The 23,174-nt window shown below is 40.8% G+C and overlaps 1 protein-coding gene across 2 annotated transcripts; it reads right to left on the bottom strand.

Annotated features, from left to right (window-relative positions):
- Positions 1 to 6,388: 6,388 nt before the first annotated feature.
- Positions 6,389 to 21,074, bottom strand: ABHD10 (abhydrolase domain containing 10, depalmitoylase). Of its 2 annotated transcripts, XM_080654336.1 has the most exons (5): positions 20,837 to 21,074; positions 18,938 to 19,121; positions 11,534 to 11,645; positions 11,018 to 11,155; positions 6,389 to 7,511 (listed from the first exon to the last, which is right to left on the bottom strand). In XM_080654336.1, exons 1-5 carry the CDS (start codon positions 20,976 to 20,978, stop codon positions 7,167 to 7,169), a joined length of 921 nt encoding a protein of 306 aa, XP_080510462.1. In that variant the 5' UTR covers positions 20,979 to 21,074; the 3' UTR covers positions 6,389 to 7,166. The 2 variants fall into 2 exon arrangements, with proteins under 2 accessions (XP_080510462.1, XP_080510463.1); XM_080654337.1 differs by lacking the exon at positions 11,018 to 11,155 and having other exon boundaries at positions 20,837 to 21,042.
- Positions 21,075 to 23,174: the final 2,100 nt, after the last annotated feature.

Genomic DNA, 23,174 nt, shown 5'->3' with positions numbered 1-23,174 from the left:
ATTCTTGCCTCAAGAACAATTGATGAATTGACTCAGGCACATTAGATAAAGCAGTTCTAGTACATGGGATGGTGATCTTTGTTTCTGTGGGAAATTGATTAGAAGCTATGCAGGAAATGACTCCTCAAATAATACATGTATTGCAAAAAAATCTACTGCTGGCTGGAGCCTGGACTAGTGAAAATTTAATTACTTAGTACATATGTGGTGGGTGTGCCTGAGAAAAGACTTAGTGGTCAGTAGTTGAAGGCCTAGGTGAGAGAATTCTGAAAAACTAAGGGTTGTTCGAGATTCAGGAGTTTTGAGGAGAGCAGCCAGTGTAGAAAACAGCATGAGAAGGGCTGACTGACTAATGAAGGTTTTGATGCTGCGTGGAATCCTCAGCTGAAGCTCTACAGACAACAGAATTCTCTCCAGCGACTTGGAGCTTAGGGAAAGGGCGGGAAAACTGTCAGCAGAATTTTGAACGTCACAGAGTTGTACCATGGGTGGCAGCAATAAAGGCAATTCCAACCTCAGACTAAGGAAAGGGAGGCCCAGGGAGAAGGTATGTCACTTTGTGGCTGGAATTACTTTAAGGAAGACAGTGGTTTGTTAATAAAGGTAGAAACAATTCTGAAAGAGGTACATTCGCCCCCGTTTTATATTTTTTTAGGCTATGCTTTGCAGATCTTTTGTACCTGAAGATTTCTTCCCATTATAACAAAACTAGAGGCCTGGTGCAGGAAATTCGTGCATGGGGGGGAGGGGGTGTCCCTCAGCCCAGCCTGCACCCTCTCTAATCTGGGACCCTTGAGGGATGCCTGACTGCCCGTTTAGGCCCGATCCTACTGGAATCAGGCCTAAACGGGCAGTCGGACATCCCTCTCACAATCCAGGACTGCTGGCTCCCAACTGCTTGCCTGCCTGCCTTCCTGATTGCCCCTAACCGCTTCTGCCTGCCAGCCTGATCACCCCCTAGCCACTTCCCTGCCAGCCTGATTGATGCCTAACTGCTCCCCCCCAGCCCGATTCCCCCTAACTGCCCTCCCCTGCTGGCCTGGTCACCCCTAACTGCCCTCCCCTGCCAGCCTGGTCACCCCAAACTGCCCTCCCCTGCTGGCCTGGTCCCCCACCAACTGTCCTCCCCTGCAGGCATGGTCCCCCAAGTGGCCTTCCCTGCCAGCCTCATCACCCCTAACTGCCTTCCCCTGCAGGCCTGGTCCCCCCCAACTGCTCTCCTCTGCAGGCCTGGGTCCCCCCCAGCTGCCCTTCCCTGCAGGCCCAGTCACCCCCAACTTCCCTCCTCTGCTGGCCTGGTCACCCTAACTGCCCTCCCCTGCAGGCTTGATCACCCCCAACTGCCCTCCCTTGCAGGCCTGGTCCCTCCCAACTGCCCTCCCCTGCTGGCCATCTTGTGGCTGCCATCTTGTGTTCACATGGGGGCAGCCATCTTGTGTGTTGGAGTGACAGTCAATTTGCATATTACTCTTATTAGATAGGATAGAGGCCTGGTGCATGGGTGGGGGCCAGCTGGTTTGCCCTGAAGGGTGTCCCGAATCAGGGTGGGGGTTCCCTTGGGGCGTGGGGCAGCTTGGGCGAGGGGCCTGTGGTGGTGTGCAGGCTGGCTATGCCCCCCGGCGACCCAAGCATAGGCCAGGGCTGGCTGGAAGCAGGTATCTGGGATTTATTTATCTTCCATATGAAACTTTGTAGCCTTGAGTGGAGGCCAGGGCTGGCTGGAAGCATGGCTTCCTCCATCGCCAGGGGCAACCCAAGTCTCCTGCTTGCTCCAGCTCCGTGGCCGCCACCATCTTTGTTGGGATTTATTTATCTTCTATAATTGAAACTTTGTAGCCTTGAGCGGAGGCCAGGGCTGAGCAGGGCGGGCGGGAAGCTTGGTTTCCTCCATCACTGGGGACAACCTAAGCCTCCTGCTTGCTCCAGCTCTGTGGCTGCCACCATCTTAGTTGGGTTAATTTGCATACTAGCACTGATTGGCTGGTGGGCATAGCAAAATGATGGTCAATTTGCATGTTTCTCTTTTATTAGATAGGATAATAAACTTGCTTAATTAGACCTGCTTTCTAATTTAGCTAAACTTTTTCCAGCCCAGTGAAGCACCCCAACTTCTCTTTCAGGTAATTGTCAACACAGCAGTAAATATCAACACAAAGCAGATTATTATTGTAGGGCACACAGGGAGAACAAAGGGTAAAATATTTAACTGCAGCAGTGTTTGACTATATTCTGCACAGTGAGAAAACCTGAAGTCATTTTCAAGATCCACCATTTCTTACTTCTTTTCAGCAGGTCAAGTTTCTAAGCTTCTTAAATCTCTGTTTTCTGGCTAATGAGAAGAAAATAGGATTCCACTGAGTCTCCTCTCTATCTACTCCAGGAATTCTGTGAGGATCAAATGAAATGAGGCACGGGAAAATGCTTCACAGACATTTGGTTAGTGTAAAATGTTTCCACCTGGCTATAAAGCAAGTAGTGTTCCTGGGCTGAAGAAACTGCAAGGAGACTAGTCGCTAGGGAGAGGAAGCTGGGCGTTGCTATGTGATGTCATTACCCGGATGGACACTTAGCATATTAGCCTTTTATATATATAGATTGCCAGCATGCGTCATATGTACTGGCTGTTGGTCAGATGGTCACATGAACGTTTGGTCGTTCACTTAGTCTTTTATATATATAGATTAGCATCCAGGGAGGAACCAGGGAGGGTTACCTGAAATCCATGGAGGTAGATGAGGAAGGTGGGAGAAAGCAAAGTGGGGAAATCTGGGTCTGGAAATGAATAGTCCTCTGCTATTTCAAAGGTATGTTATCTTTGATGCACAAAGACAATTGACAATTTCAAAGGTAAATATTGACCTTTATCAAAGAAGCTACAGGCCCAGGTAGCCCTCATGACCCACTTTTAGTTAGGAATTGTTATGTTTAGATGACCCTCTCTGAGTTTGTAAGACCCACCATGCAGGCCTTCCCTGAGCTTATCACATTTAGTATGTGGCCCATTTTTCATCTAGATAGTGTATATTCTACATAACAATGTGCTACTGGCCACTTCTTCCCAGCTTCCTCATATTCAGTGATGTCACAGTGGTAGCATGAAAGCAGCCAAGAGTATTTATGCCATAGATGTTGGTAAACTCTATGAATCAAGATGCCCCCCACCTCAAACACCCTGGACATTTAGACTTATGTATCATGCAAAAGAAGTGTGCGTGTGTGTGTGTGTGTGTGTGTGTGTGTGTGTGTGTGTGTGTTTTCATAGGGAAAGAGAAGCATCAGTTCTGATTTGGATAAAAGAAAGGGAGAGAGTCAGATGACTAAGAAGTTTGACCTGTATACAGGGATAATGGTGGTGCCATTTATTGTAAGTGGACTCATAGGTAGGGAGGCATCTGAAGGGAGAGGATAATAAGGTTTGTACTCACTGCATTTGAGAGGTACATGGTTCGTCCCAGTTCATTAGGCAGTGGTTTTATGTATTTGGAGCTCAGGAGAAAAGCCTGGAATGGAGGAATGTACTTGAATCATCTGTATGCAGGTAGCACTTAAAACCCGGAGCATGGGTATGGCTGCTCAAGGTACATAAGTAAGTACCAAGGTCAGAATGAAAAGGGCATATTAACATTACAAGGTGGGTAAGGAGGAGAGTCAGCAAAATGGGTTGATGTAGCGTGGGTCAGAGACACCTGGGGATAAACAATGCCTCTGACCTCAATGGTCCTTTGAGAGAGGGAGGCTGGCATATAAACTGAGAATCTCAAAGGAGTAAGTTCTATCAAAGGGCATGAGGAGGGTGCTTGCTTTTCATGAGAGAGCACAGAGGACCCAGCGGCGAACTTGACCCATTGGGTCAAGTTTTAAAGAGAGAGAGAGATGAGGAGCTCCTTTGATCTGTCAGCAAAACCCTGGAAGCCCAAGACAAGAGAGAGCCCAAATGGGAAAGAATCATTTCCTCTGAAGATTCATTTGGTTTAAAAAAACCTGCCTGCCTTTTTCTAGGTATATTCTCTAAACAGCAAATCATCACATTTTCCCCTTGAACCAAGTTATGCATATATGAGTATGTTCTAAACTAAAAAAGTTACTTTAGATTTGTATGTAAGGGGATCTTAAAATGTATATAATTCTACCCATCTTCCCCCAGAAAATAAAAGTCCTTTCGTAAACCGTCCCAAATTTAATATGTGACATATTCCTTTTGGGCGCTGCCCTGGAAATGGCTATGTGGTGGGTAATGTTCTCCTTGCTTTCTATCTCCTTTATAAAACTCAGCCCTGCCCAACGCCCTTTTCCTTCTCTCCTCTGCACAGGCCTTTCTATTGGTTCCTCAGAGGACAGCACACTGTTTAGATTTGGCTGGAAGTGCCTCTGAGCTCAGCAGATGTATCATGTGGCCTCACTGAGCCTCCTTCCCATTGAACATGCTGAGGTTGTTGAGAGGGGTCACATCGCTTTTTGAATAACTCGGGAGATCAATAGCAAAAGGCACTCAGGGCTGCTGGTTGTTGGAGCATTTTCCATGTCACTGAATATATGGCATGGAGTGGTTTTAGGTTGGGGGAGTGGGGAGAAGAGCTTTGGGAAAAATAAAAAAGGAACACTGAAGAAATTAATAATTTACTAGAATACACTAAATCTTACTGATTCAAACTCCTATTGAATTTTTGATGTTACCCTCTGCAAAGCTAGATTAAATTTTAAAATTGTTTCTATCTTTAGATAGTAAAGGTTTTCCCCTCCCCCTTTCTTTAACCATTGAACATTTGAAAGGATACCACACCACACATGCTCCAGATCACCACAGGAAGTTAGTAAAGGATAACTACTACTTTGTCTTCACTTTTCTTTCTACTACTTTGCCTCTACTTTTCTTCCCAAATGCCCCGTTGATTGCATTCATCCGTTTCTCACAGGACTGTGCTCTGTGCATACTAAAGAGAAAAGGTAGTGACTCCTGTTTCATTCTATTTGTGCTGCACTTAATTCCTACACTTTATCATCTAGGTTTATATTGTCATTTTACAGATGAGGAAACCTCAGGGAGGGTAAGTATATTATATCCCAGGGCTAGTAAATGGTGGGCCAGGATTTAAGTCCACTCTATAGTCTGTCAGTAACCATTATACATACTATTCTTCCTCTACAGATGTACTATGGATCTATAATCATATTTATTACATTTTATTGCAGTTATGTTTAACCCTAGAAAACTCCCATGGGCCAGGCCCTTTCCTCCTCATCTTTGTAATCCTCATGCCTGGCAGTGACTGGAATAGCTCTCCTGCCATCCACTATCAACTCCTTCTAGCACCAGGCACTATGGCACACACAATTCTCATATTTATTTGTTAAGTGATTTCTGTTTGGTGTAAAAGATAACTCAGACTGTAGTTTTATTGCCTTGTAAGACATTAACCGGTTTCATATCTGTGTCAGGATTCCTGAAAACCACTTCTAGGTTTGATTTGTTAAGACTTGGCATATAACTGTACTCACAGCTACAATTTATGAGAGTGAAAGGATACAAAGCAAAATCCACAAAGGAAAAAGGAATCTGAGGTGAAATCTGGAAAAACTAGGCACGAAGCATCAAATAATTCTCTCCCAGTGGAGACACACCGGATGAACTTAATCCCAGCCGTGTTGTGACAGCCCAGAGTTTTTACTAGGAGCTGGTCACTTAGGAAGTCTCTGCCTGGCACCTTTTCCAGACAAATTCCAGACTCCCAGAAGGCAAGCAGGTGTTCAGCACAAACCACATTGTTTGCAGACAGTATAGGCACAGTGAGCCACTTTTATCAGTGCTGGGAACCCTCCTAAAATTCAGGTTCCCAGATGCCAGCCAAGGGCCATTCTGGTAAGCAGGTCTCTGAGGATAAGTTGTCAGGCTGCTGCTATGTTAACTCTTTGACACAAGAATTTTATCCCAGCATTTTCATGTTGTCAACTTTTACCTTGACAGACACAACTCTAGCAAACTAAATAAAGTCCAACCAAACCTAAAATCTAAAATACACCAACTCAATAGTATTGACACTGACTATTGCAGTTATTAAAAAAAATCCACAAAAAAACCTTGTATCTGTATTTCCTGTTTTCTTACTATATTTGCACTTCCGGAAGTCCTCTAACTTAGATGGCAAGCACTTGCCTATTGAAACGTAAGGCACATATTAATAATAATGTTTCTGCAGGTAGGCAATACTATGTAATGATTAATTCTCTCTTTAGAATATGAAGTATATCATTAAAATTTCCCCATTTAAATACATTACATATAAGCCAAAACTTAGAAATGATACATCCCCTGTATATCACTGTAGCTTTGAGCCTTTAAAAAAGATAGCCTTAATTTTAAGTTCAAATATAACACACAGAATATATAAAGTAGTCTTTATTTTCTGAACTTTATTATGCTTCAGACATTTCTCTAATCATTTTAGGTTTATTTTCCTGTATTTTGTGAATTGATTTTAAAATCAGAATTTTACAAATCTCCATATACAATGATACCAAACAAAATACGAAAATTTTAAGCTTTATTAATAATTCTAAGGAGACCAGAACACAATTAAAAGCCGACAGAGTTAACAAAAGCATTAGAAGTTAAACATCTCGAATAAAAATATAGGAAATATAATAATGAAAAAAGAAATCAGGGACTGAAAGAAGAAGAAAATTTTCCAACTTTCTAGCAGCTGCTATATTCCGCCCTCTGATTCTGCAGTTTTTATATCTCTGGATTTAACCAACCACAGGTCAAAAATACTTAAAGAAAAACTCCAGAAGGTTGATCCCTAAAACAATACAGTGTGACAAGTATTTACACATCATTTGCATTGGATTAGGTGCTACAAACAATCTAGAGCTGATTTAAAGTGTACAGGAGGATGTGCGTAGGTTAGATGTAAATACTATGCCCTTTTTCTATAATGGACTTGAGCACCCTCAGAATCTGGTATTCCAGAGGTGGAGGGTGTCCTGGAACCAATCCTTGGAGGGTACAGAGGGACAACTGTACTTTCTTCAAAATTTGTATCACTTAAGTGCAAAGACATCATTAAACAAAACCTCAGGAAAAAAACCTAATATCAAGATCTTCCATTTGTTATCCCTCTCTCAATCTTTTGGATCCACTAGTTTACATACTGATTACTAATGTGATTTTAGGTAACTACAGTTGAAAGCCTATCAATTAAGTCATCAATAGTGCAAACAAGAAGATGAATGTCCGCTTTTTCTTTCATTCGGTGATCACCATGTTTCCGAAGGATGACATCTACATCTGTGCTGACTACTCGGTCAGCAACCTGTATGGACGTGTGCCAAGATACAACGTCATCCTTCATGCAATGGAGTAATCTTATAGGGCAGTTCACAGGAATAGGGCTATGTAGTAAGCAGTGGTGTTCAGCTTCTTTAATGAAACTATGTTGAATGTGATAAACTCCTTCTTCATTGTATTTTGATGGCATGCTCCACACGCCTTTCATCTCTATTTCCTTTTGTACCTATTGAAAAAAATTAGGAAAATAAAAGTATTTATGAAATACTAACACATGCAATAGTATTAAACAATCTAAGAATTGAAATAGAAAAAATATGTACAATATAATATATATTTTTAGGCATTTTAATGTCTTTTTTAATACCAGAAAGATTTGATTCAGTGAAAGTGAGTGGTTGAAATCCATTGATTTCAGTGAAATAGCTGTATACCTGAAAGCTATACTTCAAAATATGTCTCAAATGATTTGAAATCAGTAAAATTCAAAAAAATATAAAATGTATGAATCTATATTATTATCATGGGTTTTTCTGCATTAAAGAAACATGTGAACCAAATATTTAAAACAAAAATGATACTCAGTTATCTTCTAACTATTCCGGATTGCTCCTGAATTTGTAATTTCAGTAATTAGAACTTAATTTCACTGGTTATTAAATGAGGTGGAAACTATGCTAATTATTGAGATACAATAATGGTTGCATTTTAAACATCCCTACTCAAATAGCTGTTATCTGCCACTGAATTGAGTATTGTTCATCTGAAGAAAAAACTTCACAGAATGTTTTATGTCCTGAATCCTCAAAAAAAAAAAAGTTCAAAAATAGTATTAACCAAAGAAAATGTGCAATATGCATAAGTTTTACACCAAGAAACAGTATCAAGACAATGTGGTTGAAAAGCTTGGTTTCCAAACAGCTGTACATCCTATCTGACGCCCTCTAGTGTCCAAAGTAGGAGACAATGATTAGCGTCAGTTAAGAGGCACATCAAGTTCCTACACAATGAGAAATGCTGAGTTTTAACATCTCAAAGCTAGAAAAAGTAGTAACACTCCCCACTTCTGCTCCCTGGACACTGTTAGGGCTAGCTGTTAGTGTAGAAAATAAAAAATAGTGGCCCTAGTGTCCCTGCTCTTTCCTTACACATGCTTTTATGTTAATAAGGGCTCAACATGTTTCTGTTAACAACTGTTTCCTGGTCTGATTTAGGATTAGCAAAAATGTGCTCTGATTGGCAGAATATAGATCTTCTCAGTCACTCGGGGGTATTACCGTATACCATAATCGTCCCTTTGAGTGATGTGAACATACACACACAAATAGAAATGTATGTACTTAGATCTTGTCATTCGTCAATAACAAACAAAAGAAACCACCCTGTTAAATCAACTCCTTTCCAGTCTGCCACGTTCTTGAAATAATTTCTTACCATGAGCAGCACTATATTAGCCACCTAGAGGATGCAGTCAAAAGGTTCTAAGGTTTAGATGCAGAAAGATGCAATGGTAGGAAAATTTAGCAGCATGAGGATACTGAGCAACTATGTCTGAGAAATAACCAAGAAAGTGAAAAAAACTCAGAAATAGGAGATAAGTGCAAGGAAAACCGGCCTCCCAATTTTAGCCCTGATAGGAAATCATAAAGAACCTGACTGCAATCAATGCCATTTCTTAAGGAGACGGGAAGAACAATGTAAGCTAAGAATAAACTTAGAACAGATAATACATGGCACTGGGTTCAATGCAGAACTTGAGACAAAAGCTAATGACATACTATCATTTAACACTACATACTAACCACTGAGTCACACCCAGCATGGAGGGACACACCTTTTTTTTTTTTTTTTTTAAATATATTTTATTGATTTTTTACAGAGAGGAAGGGAGAGGGACAGAGAGTTAGAAACATCGATGAGAGAGAAACATAGATCAGCTGCCTCCTGCACACTCCCCACTGGGGATGTGCCCGCAACCAAGGTACATGCCCTTGACTGGAATCGAAACCGGGACCCTTGAGTCCGCAGGCCGACGCTCTATCCACTGAGCCAAACCAGTTAGGGCATGGAGGGACACATCTTAATGAAAAAAAAAATTATCTTTCCTAAGTTTATTTCCCTTTTACTTAAAATTATAGATTACTAAGAGTGTCACCAATTTTTTTTGAAATAGTATGTTATTTTTTTCTTATTTTTATTTCTCTTTTTCCTTCTGCTCCTTCACTCTCTAGAGCAGGGTTCTCAAACTTCACCTGAAAGACTTGTTAAAACAGCTTATTAGGCCACACTCCCAGTTTCTGACTTAGTAGGTCTCAGGTGAAGCTCAAGAATATGCTTTTTGATTTTTTTTTATTGAATTAAATTTAATGCAGTGACATTGGTTAATACATTATATAAGTTTCACGTGTTCAATTATGTGATACATCACCTGTATGCTCATCCCCCAAAGTCGTCTCCTTCAGTCACCATATATTTGTCCCCCTTTACCCTTTTTGCCCCTCCCCCTTTCCTCTGGTAACTGCCATACTATTTGTTGTCTGTGTCTATGAGTTTGTTTACTTTGTAGCTTTCTGTTTTATATCCCACATATGAGTGAAATTACATGGCACCCCTATGTTCACTGTTCACCGCAGCACGATTCACAGGAGCCAAGCTACGGAAACAAACGAAGTGTCCTTCAGTGGATGACTAGATCAAGAAGATGTGGTACATATTTGCAAAGGAATTCTACTCAGCCATAAAAAAAATAATGCCATTTGCAACAACAACTGAATTTTGAGAGCATCATGTTAAGCGAAATAAGTCAAATGAAAAAGGACAAGAACCATAAGAATATGCCTTTCTAACAAATTCTCAGGTGCTGAGGCTGCTGGCCTAGGAATTATACTTTTTGAACCACTGCTCTAGACTGTTTTCCTTTCTCTAATTTTCTGGGCCACAGGCCTGCCAGGATCTTAGTCCCACAGGTAAAATTTATATCCCTAAGAAAAGACGCCCAAGGAAAACTCAATAGATCGTAATAAATAAATAACATATACAAAAATAAACAATTATTACCCACTATTTCTTTACCCTTGCAGACAACTGAAGTGCTTAAATATATGTCCAATAATAAAATATAATAATTACCTTCCCAGTTATTTCAGAAACCTCATTCTACCACATTTTGCTGAGGAACATGCTAATAATGAAAAAGTATTCTCTTTTAAGATGAGAAGTAGGAGTAAAAAAAAGAATGTCAACTAAATATCTAAGCCAGAACTGGCAATCTCATTTCCTGTGAGCTAATTCTTGGAGAGCTCTGCTGAGAGGATCTGAGGCTGCTTTCAGGCTAAAGAAAAAAAAAAATGTCATAATTGATTAGTCAAGTTTAATGTGGTCATAAGGTACTATTTTTCCCATGCCACAAAGTAAGAGGACAAGAAGAGATCATGGTGTCTGATCCAAATAAGTAAATGCAATTAATAAAGAAAATGTTGCTTAAAAAGAAATTTAAAGTGTGTTATTTCATTAATATGGCACAAACATTTGCCAAAATGAGTTGAAGGGACTGAAGAAAAGGAAACCTTAAACAAGAGACTAAATAGTAAAGAAAGCAAAGAGATGGTATTTTAAAGAGCAGCTAGGACAAAAGATGGCCCAATATAGTCAATCAAAGGAATGATGACATATGAACAAATATTCAAAGAAAGAGGGACCAGAAGGATGATAGGAGGTATGCCTGTGACTTACCTCAACAGGAAGCTGATTAAACTTTGTTACTAGGCCATCTACAGCTGCAGCTACACCAATAAGCGCCACAACTTTTTGAGGCCGTGCAATTGCAGCATGAAGCATAAGCCATCCGCCGAGGCTAGATCCAACTAGTATCTAAATATAAAAATATGTGTAGTTTTAAAGAGCAATTTATTTTTCTTTTCTATAAAGGTAATGAGTAATTTAATAGAATGTATATACTTTTTTTCTTTTATATCCTTTGGCTCTTAGACTTTTAATATTTAATATAAAGTAGAATTAAAATTATGATTACTTTTTGTTAAAGTATTTGGTTTCCAATGGAGAATTATGAAAATAAAATAGGTAAAATAAGTAAAATGGTACTTACATTTCATGAGGAAGTAAAAATGACAATTTTAAATCAAATATCAAAATTGGTTAAAATTTAAATAAATTTTGATATCAAAGAAATAGCTCAAATATCATGAGGGTATCATCAACAATGATATCATATTTAACAAAAACAGTCACCTGTGGTCCTTCAGCTAAGTCATCAATTATAGAAAGAACATCTTTTCTCCATTTTCCCACTGTACACTCTTCTAAGTTACCTTCTGATTTTCCAACTCCTGAGTAATCAAACCTGAAAAAGGGAAAATACATATCTATATCCAGATATCTATCTAACTATATATTTGCTTCTCTGATTTTTAAGAAATACAGCACATTCATCATTATACAATGCCTAAAATGTATTAAATCCTATTGGCTTACCCATCAAATAGCCCCAACAGCCACTCACTTTCTCATCTCCTCCAATGCTGGCAGCCGGGTCCACATCACTATCCTCTCTTGACTGGTCTAAGAGTCTCCCTTTCCAGTTTTCACCCTCATAGTTTATTCCCCACATTGTAGTGAGTGATGTTTTTAAAATAAAAATCATGTCTTGTACAACCCCCCAAAGGCTTTCTATAATTCTATATAAAAGGCTAATTGCAAATTGTTCCCTCGGGAGTTCGACCACTCGCTATGACGTGCGCTGACCACCAGAGGGTGGCGCAGAACGAAGGAAGGCCCTAGCTGGCAGCTGGCAGCAGGGGGAAGGAAGGGCCCGATGGGTCCTGATCACCGGCTAGGTCTAGGGGCCCTATCCGTTCATGGGTAGGGTCCTTAGGCCTGGTGGGCAATCAGGGCCGATCAGGTTCTCCTCCTCCCGGCCACCCCATCTACTCCTTCCCTCACTCCCTCAGCGCCCTGCCGCTGGTCACTGGCCATGTTCCACAACACCCCCTGGTGGTCAGCGCATGTCAAAGCAAGCGATCGAACTCCTGGTCTCCGGGTCAAACTCTGGAGGGGACAATTTGAATATTATCCTTTTATTATATAGGCTAGCAAACATTGCTACTTGACATTATACATGACATTTGATTATTTTGGGTGTGCTCTGTCTCCCACACTAGAATGGAAGCTCCATATGAGCATAGGCTTTGTTTTGTTCACCACTGCTTTCCCAGTGCCTTGGTCAGTGCCTTGCACATGGTAAGTGCTTAGTATATACTTACTGAATTATTAGTGGAAGGGAAAGAGGAGATCAGAATCAAATTAATCACCAGCCCATCCACTTAGTTTCTTCTCCTTCCAACTTCTTAGTTCTCCTGGCTCAAAGTCTGCCTGATCTGTGAATTTCACTTCTCCTCAAGGTCTCAATTCAATAAATCATGAAGTATCATACCGCTCCTGTAGATTACCATAAACCCTAGTTATATTGAACTACACACAATTCTAAGCCCATTCATAACTTTTGAGTTTTTGTATGGTTTCCTACTGCCTAGAAGACCCTCCTTTCCTACCCAAATTCCTAGTTGTGTCACCTCCTTTGAGGAACTTTCTTTGCAGCATATGCCCTGTTTAGAACCAGTCAGTCACTGTCTTATGTATGTACTCAGTTAACACTTTTCATACTGTGTGTTGTAATCAGGTTTTGAATATGTCTCTCTCTGACTAGAATGTCACGTCTTCAAGGGCATATGTCTTATTCAAAACTGCCTGCCCTAACCAACACTTGCATTTTCCCCCCTCACATTCTTTCCATTCTCTGCAATTTGGTAAGACCAATATCAGCTTTTTGTCATGTCAAAACCACCATATCACAGTAACCTCCTAACTGTGCTCTATGACTCTATTTTCTCCTTGGATGGATCCCCCTTATAACTGACAGGTTTTTCCTAATATTATATTGGTATGACATTTAATTCAATGGCTCCCTATGACATACAACATAAAAAGTTTGTGTTTTAGCCTGTATTTTTAGACCATTATATTCTGGTCACCCCAGATTGACCTTTAGCATTTCATCAAAGAAAACTACTGCTTTGGCCAAATTGATCAATTTGCTGCTCCTAAAATAAGCTGTTTTCTTTCTCTGTTACATGATTCATATTATTTCCTTCATCTGAAATACCTTTTCCCATCATCTTCATTACTAATCTCCTCTCTCAGAACTTCGTATAAATGAACCTTTTTTTTTTTTTTTGCTGGGAAGACTTTGCAAGAAAATTGAAAAAAGAAAACTTTAGCTAATGAAATTTCTACAGAATTCATTATTATCAATCACAATCAAATCTTGCTTTATAAGACAGTTTGTGTGCATATATATGTCTTATTATCCCCCTGAGACTATAGATCTTAGATGAAAAGTATCATGATCTTATCTCTGTCTTTACATTCTCCATAGTGACTAGGTATGTAAACCTCACAGTGAATATCATAATACATTCTAAATGAATAGAAATGGAAGGTAAAAGTAAAAAGAATTATTTTATTCAAATTTAAGCTTTTATGTTTTTCTGATTCTTAAAATCTTGTAGAAACTAATAAATCCTAATATGTTTAGTATACATGTAAGAGTATATATGTAATACATAATATATATTTATTTTCTTATAGATAAGGGATTTGTAAGTGATGGAGAAAAAAGAAATTAAAATTTTCTTTAGATGTCTAGTGAACTGACCCTCGGGAAATTGAGCAACAAGGCAGCTGCTGAAGTCTAAATCACAATTATTATTTCCTCTCAGTCCAGGATACGTAGGAGACAGGGAAAAGAGTAGAGAAAGGCACCAACTAGTCCTCCTTTTCTTCTCCTTGATAGGCAATTGGGTATTTCTCCTTGCTGAATTTTTTATACTTCCCTTCCAAATATATGGTAAAGATGCAGAATACATATAAAGGCACTTCATAAAGGAAGTTATAACCAGTGAGACTAATAGGTTATAAGTAAGAACCCTAACCAAAAGTTAAAGATAATTCAAACATATTCAGCAGTTTTAGGACTTTTAAACACAGAAACAAAAGATTGTCCTAGCCCAGCCAGTATGGCTCAGTTGGTTGAGCAATGTCCCCATGCACCAAGAGGTTGTTGGTTCTATTCCCAGTCAGGGCACATGTCCTGGTTTCGATCCCCAGTGCGGGGCCTGCAGGAGGCAGCCAATTAATTAATATTTCTTTCTCATCGATGTTTCTCTCTCCCTCTCTCTCTCTCTCCTTCTCCCCTCCTCCCTCTCCCTCTCCTTTCCTCTCTCTGAACTCAATAAAAACATTTTAAAAAAAAGTCTGTCCTAGTAGCCTCAATACTCTAGGACATATTCCCAAATCTAGAATTAAATATTCTATTAGAAATAATTATGCTACAATACCAGCCCTAAAACAACATGTTATAGTCCTTAACTCTGACTCCATTTTATTTTAGGCATTGTAACAGGACATTAAGAATACATTTTCATATAGACTGATGTACTACTTGTTGTATAATACATAAAACTAACTAACCATTTCCTCAATCAAGTTTTAAATTTTACAGCCAACAATCACAACAAAAGTAAACTGAGAAAGTGAAGTATAAATAGAAGATAAAATCTCTTATAACAAGCTAAATGCAATCAATAGGTAATGGTGATTAGATTGATAAAAGCAAGTAACAGACTTGATCAAATTAAAAATTTGAAATGAAAGGCTATCCTTTCTAAGGGTTTATAAAGATACTAGAGGCCCAGTGCACGAATTTGTACACCAGTGGGGTCCCTCGGCCTGGACTGCGGGATTGGGCTGAAACCAGCTCTCTGACATCCCATGAGGAGTCCCGGATTGCGAGAAGGTGCAGGCCAGGCCAAGGGACCCCATCAGTGCACGGTTGGGCAGGGGAGGGACACAGGAGGTTGGCCAGCCGAGGAAGGATCGTGGGAGGGCTCCAGGGCATGTCTAGCCCGTCTCAGTCCCAATCAACTGGACCCCAGCAGCAAGCTAACCTACCGGTTGAAGTGTCTGTCCCCTGGTGGTCAGTGCACGTCATAGCAACTGGTCGACCAGTCGATTGTCTGCTCCCTGGTGGTCAGTGCACGTCATAGTGAGCGATTGAGCGGCCTTAGCATATCATTAGCATATTAAGCTTTGATTGGTTGAACGGATGACCTGACAACCAGACACTTAGCATATTAGGCTTTTATTACATAGGATACATAGACTGCATCTTAGCACTATACCACTTAATAGTCTACAAACATTGTAATTTTATTATGATTACTTAATATACCTTTAAAATGTATTTTGCATGTATCCAAAATTCAGAAAATCTACATATGTCTTATAGAGAAATAGAAACGGATAGCTCTCTCAGCCTCAAATTAAATTTAAGAACTGGTAAAAAGGTGATTTCTTGACTCAAAATATTTTAAGGACAAAGAGGGAGAATGATGACAATATTTCTGTTATCAGGATATTTTGCTGAGGCTAGTCCCCTTCCTAGATAGCTCTTCCTTCTTATCCCAAATTTAGCTATTCTTCAGTGTTCCTTTATAAAGACTTTTCTATCCACTTCAATCCTGTTTTCTTTCTCTCACTTGATACAATAAAGGGTACTGCTCTTTTGACACTATCACTTTCTGATGAGTATTTTTGCCAAATTAATCATCTGTATTTTCTCCTGTTTCCCAGCCTTACAAAAGGTCCTTTAAGGGTAATGACCATCCTACATAATAAAACCCTAATATGCTGTGTCTGGTCATCCATCCAACCAGTCAAAGCATAATATGTTAATGATATACTAAGGCCACTCAACCACTCACTATGACGTGCACTGACCACCAGGAGGCAGACACTCAACCAGTTGACCAGTCGCTATGAGGTGCACTGACCACCAGGGGGCAGACGCTCCAACCAGTAGGTTAGCTTGCTGCTGGGGTCTGGCCGATCGGGACTGAGCGAGACGGGATGGACACACCCTCCCCAAATGGCCAACCTCCCGCGTCCTTCCCCAGCCCCGATCATGCACCATTGGGGTCCCTTGGCTTGGCCTGCGCCCTCTCACAATCCGGGACCCCTCGGGCAATGTCGGAGAACCAGTTTCAGCCCGATACCATAGGCCAAGCCGAGGGATCCACTGGTGCATGAATTTGTGCACCAGGTCTCTAGAGTTTTATATTTCACAGCACCTAATACAGTGCTACGAAGTCTACTTGCAAAAAATACACCAGTCTTCAGAACAACAGTTAAGTCAACAGATTTTTTAAGAGTTCTGAGAATGAAAATGAAACAATTCAGTTAATCTAATAAAAGAACTAAGACTAAATGCATATAATTGATACAATTTCTACTATTATATTAAACAGATAAAGTCTAAAGGTTTTTAATTTTTATTTATTACTTTATTTCTAAAAGCTGTATTTTCTAGATCTACTGAGGAAATGTTAGTAGAACTACTTTTTACCTAGGCTGTTCTGAAAATAATTAAGAAATTACCTTAATCAAATCTCATTTTTTTAATGATGAAAATAGGTCGTGTTTATTAACTGATTTATCTGTCACAGTTATTGCTAGAATTGTTTCTACGACCCATGTTTCTTGAATTCCAGGCCAGTGCTCTTTCTATTAAACCATACTATCTATTAGGCACTAAATAAATAATTGTTATAGGTAAACAAACCTAATTACAGCAACATAAACATATTATTTTACTAAAATAATTATCAGCATAAAATATTACAAATTGTGAAATCAAGTTTTAGTTAAACACCATCTATCCCTATTTATGCTTATACATACTGAAATTACAGCAGTGAGTAGAAAGAAAACTCAGAAGAAATATGAATTATACAATACTAATTTTATAATACAGGAGGTCCTCCAATGTTTTGTTCAAGGCTATCCTATCTAATAAAAGAGTAATATGCAAATTAGCCATCACTCTGCTACACCAAAAAGCCATGCCCACCAGCCAATCAGGAGCGAGTATGCAAATTAACCCCAACCAAGATGGCTGCGGCCACAGAGCAAGCAGGAGGCTTGGGTTTCCCCGGCAATGGAGGAAGCCAAGCTTTCCACACACCCTGGCGGGCCCAGGCCTCCACACAAGGCTACAAAGTTTCAATTATAGAAGATAAATAAATCCCAACAGAAATGGCTGCAGCCACGAGCAAGCAGGAGGCTTGGCTCTGCTCAAGGCTACAAAGTTTCAATTATAGAAGGAAAATAAATCCCAGATACCAGGGACTCTGCTTGGGTTGCTGGGGGACATGGCCGGCCTGCAAACCACCACAGGCCCCTTGCCCAGGCCGCCCCACGCCCCAAGGGAACCCCCACCCTGATCTGGGACACCCTTCAGGGCAAACCAGCTGGCCCCCACCCGTGCACCAGGCCTCTATCCTATCTAATCCTATCTAATAAAAGAGTAATATGCAAATTGATTGTCACTCCAACACATGAGATGGCTGCCCCCATGTGGTCAAAGATGGCTGCCCCCATGTGGACACAAGATGGCTGCCACAAGATGGCCAGCAGGGGAGGGCAGTTGGGAGGGACCAGGCCTGCAAGGGAGGGCAGTTGTGGGCGATCAGGCCAGCAGGGGAGGGCAGTTGGGAGGGACCAGGCCTGCAAGGGAGGGCAGTTGGGGGCGATGAAGCCTCAGGGGAGGGCAGTTAGGAGTGACCAGGCCAGCAGAGGAGGGAAGTTGGGGGCGACCGGGCCTGCAGGGAAGGGCAGTTGGGGGGACCCAGGCCTGCAGGGGAGAGCAGTTAGGGGTGACCAGGCCAGCAGGGGAGGGCAGTTAGGGGCAATTGGGCTGGCAGGGGAGCAGTTAGGCATCAATCAGGCTGGCAGGGGAGTGGTTAGGGGGTGATCAGTCTGGCAGGCAGAAGCGGTTAGGGGCAATCAGGAAGGCAGGCAGGTGAGCAGTTGGGAGTCAGCAGTCCTGGATTGTGAGAGGGATGTCTGACTGCCCATTCAGGCTCGGTAGGATCGATTTGGACTAAATGGGCAGTCGGACAGCCCTCAAGGGATCCCAGATTGGAGAGGGTGCAGGCTGGGCTGAGGGACACGCCCCCTCCCCGCTCCCGTGCACAAATTTTGTGTACCGGGCCTCTAGTTCCATTATAATGTTGATGAGATGTCACAGGCATTTATGGTACAATTGGCTTGTTTATATGTCATTTCACTTACAGTTGCAGAACTTATCAATGACATTAACTGATGACTTACTGTACTTTTAAATGCATATGTTATTTTTAAATACATATTTTTAAAAAGTACGGTAATAAACAGTGGTAAGTAAAAGTCCTTAAGCCCCAAATGGAAAACCACAATATAATCACAAGAAAGCCAACAATAGTATATTGGTTTGTTGTCATATTAGGTTATTGTATCTAAAGAGCTTAGTTACATTAGTTTCCTTTCCTGCCAGCATTCAATGTGGCACAAAGACTTTTTAAAAAGGTCTTATTAAAGGTTGCATTTACAAGCACCCTAAGTCACAAGAAAGTTTACAACCATTAAAATAAATTAATCTATAAAAATGCTGGCACTTGCTTCAATTGGTTAGAGCAGAAGTAATTCTCCACTGCCATGCTAAATGGTAGTAATATTTTCTCTGAAATGTGTTGTTCCTACCTTATATAGGCGTGACCTAGAGATTTGCAAAACTCCTCAATCGCCAATGCTTTTGTACCAGTCATATTAGAAATATAGCCAGGGAGGAAGATAATTCCTGGACTTTTGCCTTTTAGTCTCTTATAAGCCAGTTTTGGAAGGTCTGGTCGACTAAGGAAAGAGACTGATGCCTTTTGTCTGCAAGCTAAACAAAGTACACAAAACATAAACCATAGTTTGCAAATACAGTTTTTGGAAAACCATATATATATATATTTTTTTTTTCATTCTTAACTTTCTTAGCTTGTCAAACTGATGTCAAATACTAATTCCACTTAATAGAAAACACAAAACATTGACGTATTCTATGCATCTGTGCATATTCTATGACAAGTCTGTGCATATCCTCATTTCAAAATCAGTACCTTCTTTGAGCAAGGTCCAATCTTGCTTCTTCAAAAACATATGAAACCTTCCTCTCCTTCAGTGCGGCTAACAAAAACTTCTCAGTCTCTTCTACGTGAGCTGATAAAGTTTACCTCATTCTGAATTTAAGAAGTTGATTTTAAAAAATTAAATTGGAGATCTTAAAACTACTATTTTTACATGTAAGCTTGTTTCTAAGTTTCAATGTATAGTGAAGTATTCCAAATTTAAAACTTTCAGTGAAAAACAGGGTTAGCAGGAGCCAGTTACATTGGTTGGCAGATTGTATAAGCAGAAATGTTCATTTCCCACTTCCCTAGTTCACCACTCAAAAATCCTTCCTATCCTCTTAATATTACCTCCCAACACAAGAATGTCTCCGTGAGACAATATTTATTTAACCTTGGTAAGTTTTAAGTGGACAGGTTAACATTATATCCATAAAGGACCTTTGTACAATAAGAATTAGCTCAAAGCCTGGTGCTTAAGTGCTCAATAGATGAACTGAAACTTCTTTTAACGAAATTTACCGGTTAATACTACCCCAGAGAAACATATAACACGTCTTTTGATTGTGCACACTTAAATGCAAGTTAAACTGATTATAAACGTTTAAAAATTTTAACTCAAAACAAAGAGTATCTGCAATGACAATTCCCATTCCAAGCAATCATGCATCTGAGTGCTCAAGTTGTGGACAAAACCAAACCAAAAGGTAAAAAGGCAAACTTTAGAAAGACCAACTATATATAGGTGTCCCCCAAAATTGTATATGCACTTTGAATAATTATTAATTCCAATGGGTTAAATCTGAAAAGTAAGAAACATCAATGGAGCTCAGCTGTTAAGTGTATATACATTTTGGGGACACCCTATATATGGGAGGGTGGGGCTGGAATAGGGAGAGGGAGGAACCAAGCACAAAATAAAGAAAATATTAAAGTGCTCTGATTTTTGGCTTAAATTACAGTGTCCTTTATCAAGTAATGATTATGGTTTTCACAGAGCGGGAGCATCGAGAAGACAAAATCAGAAGTAAGGCTCGATCTTTATACACTTTTAACAAAGAGACTGTTCCAACTGTAAATCCCCTCAAGTCCAAGGAGGGCAGGTCTAAGCACCTTCACAGAGTGACGATCTGTAAACCCACCCTACAACCCGCAGAGAAAAGAAAGAAAAATAAACTAATAATCAAACGCATTAAATAATGCACGTTAATTTTCCCCCTTTGGCGCTGAGCGCAGGGAAGGCAGGCAGAGACCGGGATCCTTCAAGAGCGTAAACCGCTAGCAGAGGCCGGGCGGTCCAGGACACCCCGGGCCGCCGCACAGCTCTCTGCAGAGCGTTCGCCAGAATTGTCGAAATCGCCTAGGACTGGGGTACTGAATGGGACAAGAACATTTTTGAATGGGGCGCCAAAAACGCACAGAAATGAACGGATGAAACCGGGATGTTCGAAAGAACGCTTTCTATTCCCGTCTTTCGGGCACTAACCTGGGAACCACCGTGTCGCCTTTTCGGGCTTCCGAACGAGTAACGTGCAGAGGCCACGGTGGGAGCCGAAGGAGACCGCCGTCCAGCCCCACCTCCGACAAGGACCCCTGGCCGCCGCAGCCGCCATGCCCACTCCTGCCATCTTTCCAGCGGCCCCTGCGCCCCGCGCTGACCTACGGAGACGCTGCAGGGCGCAGAGGAAGCGAGGCTGCGCATGCGCCACGGCTGGAAGTCGGGATTGGCTAAAGAGCGCCCGGAAGACTCGCAGCACTCGGAAGCGCGCACGCGCAAAGCGGCGTCACTCTTGCCTGCTTTCGCTTTGGGGCTGTGGGTTCGCCTCTGGGGCTGTCGGGAGCCTACTTAGCGGGCAGGTAGTTATTGCAGGGCTGGAAGCAGAGAGGAACCCTTCCAAGGTTCTTAGTTTGGAAACCCCCGTCTCATCGACCTGAGGACTCTAGGGAGTGGGAGCGTAAAAGCTAAGCTTGATGCATTACAAGTCACTCACCCTGGAGGGTTTTTTGCATTTTTATTTTTAACTTTATGTTATTTTTTCCCATCACCATTTATCCTCCCTGTATCTCCTCCACCTCGAACCCCCTGACAGTTTTAACCTGTACTGGAAAGGCTTCCACAATCTGACCTTAAACCTCCTTGTTTGAGGAGTAGAACAGAACAAGAACAGAACATTCATTGCTCCTCAGCCCCTTATAAATTTGGTTTTGTTCTTGCTCTTCCTCTGCCTGACTACTGAGTCATTCTGACCCTTGCCTCACGTTATATGCAAAAATAAATCCCAGTAGGTTAAAAAAAACACACAAAAAAACAACTCTCTGTCTTCCTCTCTAAAATCAAAAACATTTTCAGGTGAGGATTTTAAAACATCTCAACAGAAGAAATAAGTATATATAGGAGAACATTTTATACTCTGGGGATAGAAAGGACTTAATCTTAAAATTTGAAATTCCCAAATCATAAAGAATAAAAATGTTTGACTATATACAGACATTTTAATGTATTTTTATTGATTTCAGAGAGGGAAGAAGGAGAAAGACATGGAAATATCAATGATGAGAGAGAATCATCCATCAGCTGCACCCTTTCCCCCCCCCCCCCCGCCCCCCCCTCCGCATGTGCCCTTGACTGGAATCAAACCCAGGACCTCCTGGTTCATAGGTCGAGGCTCAACCATTGAGCCATGTCAGCCAGGCCTAAACATTTTGAATGGTAAAAGGCACCTCTAGACAAATGAGAGTAGAAAAATTCATTTTACAGCACAATAGAACATTAATACTTCTATTTAATCTGCTTCTAGAAATAATAAAAAATATAATTCCAATAAAATTGGTCAATGGCTATGAATAGGCAGTTCATATGTGTAAACATGATGTTCAACCTATTTGAAAATGTGAATTAAAAAAATAACATGACATCTTTCCCCACCCATCAGATTGGCAAAAATTAAAAACAGCAATTATTGTCAAGAATCCTGGGAAACTGGCACAAATGTATGGTGGGTGGGAATGTGAATTGCTAAACTCTTTTGTCAACTAATATGACCACATCTTTATAATTTAAAATATGTATCATTTTTCAACACCCCTGATCCAGTGGTCCCATTTTGTGACTACCCTATAGAAAACAATATTAACACAAAAGGATTCATATTATTACTACAGCATCAGTGGTTTTTTTTTTTGGGGGGGGGTGTTAATCCTCACCAGAGGATATTTTTCCGTTGAGTTTTTTAGAGAGAGTGGAAGAGAGAGGGAAAGAAATATTGAAACACATCGATTGGTTGCCTCCTGCAGGAGCGCTGACCAGGGCCTGGCCAGGGAAGAGCCCGCAACTGAGGTACTGAGGTACGTGCCCTTGACCAGAATCAAACCCAGGACCCTTCAGTCCGCAGGCTGACACTCTATCCACTGAGCCAAACTGGCTAGGGCAACTACAGCATCAGTTTTGGAAACAAACAGAAGAAAAAAATGAAATGGCCAATAACAGAAAAATGGTTAAATAAAATGTGATACAAGGATTTCTGGATTCCGGCTCTGACACTTTTTAATGTAATTCTGGAGCGTCTCAAGCATCAACAAGTAAGGCCTTATCTTGTTTTTCACTACTTAAAAAGTCACTGTGGTTGATATACTTTGAGTAAAGCTACTTTAATGTCTTGGTCATAAATATTGGAGCAATGATTTGGAGCTAGAATTAAAGGTGAAGGTTAGATAAAGTGAGTCAGCCTATTTTTGGAGTCTTGAGAACCAAAGAAAAGTTAGCTGGAAAAGTTAGCTAAATAAAAACTGAATAGATACCTTTCTTGAGAGATGTAAGGCCAGAA

The sequence above is a fragment of the Plecotus auritus genome, assembly GCF_963455305.1.
Source record: "Plecotus auritus genome assembly, chromosome: 2".
Lineage (NCBI taxonomy): Eukaryota > Metazoa > Chordata > Mammalia > Chiroptera > Vespertilionidae > Plecotus > Plecotus auritus.
The sequence above is the reverse complement of the archived record's forward strand: the minus strand, read 5'-3'. Positions and strand labels throughout refer to the sequence as shown.

Bases quoted from the DNA above. Each gene is read 5' to 3' on its own strand.
- ABHD10 (XM_080654336.1), bottom strand. From the start codon at position 20,978: ATGGCAGGAGTGGGCATGGCGGCTGCGGCGGCCAGGGGTCCTTGTCGG. The intron at 19,122-20,836 runs GTTAGTGCCCGA...TACTTTGTTTAG, and splicing joins GGCGACACGGTGGTTCCCAG to CTTGCAGACAAAAGGCATCA. The intron at 11,156-11,533 runs GTGACTGTTTTT...TTTTATATTTAG, and splicing joins ACTTAGCTGAAGGACCACAG to ATACTAGTTGGATCTAGCCT.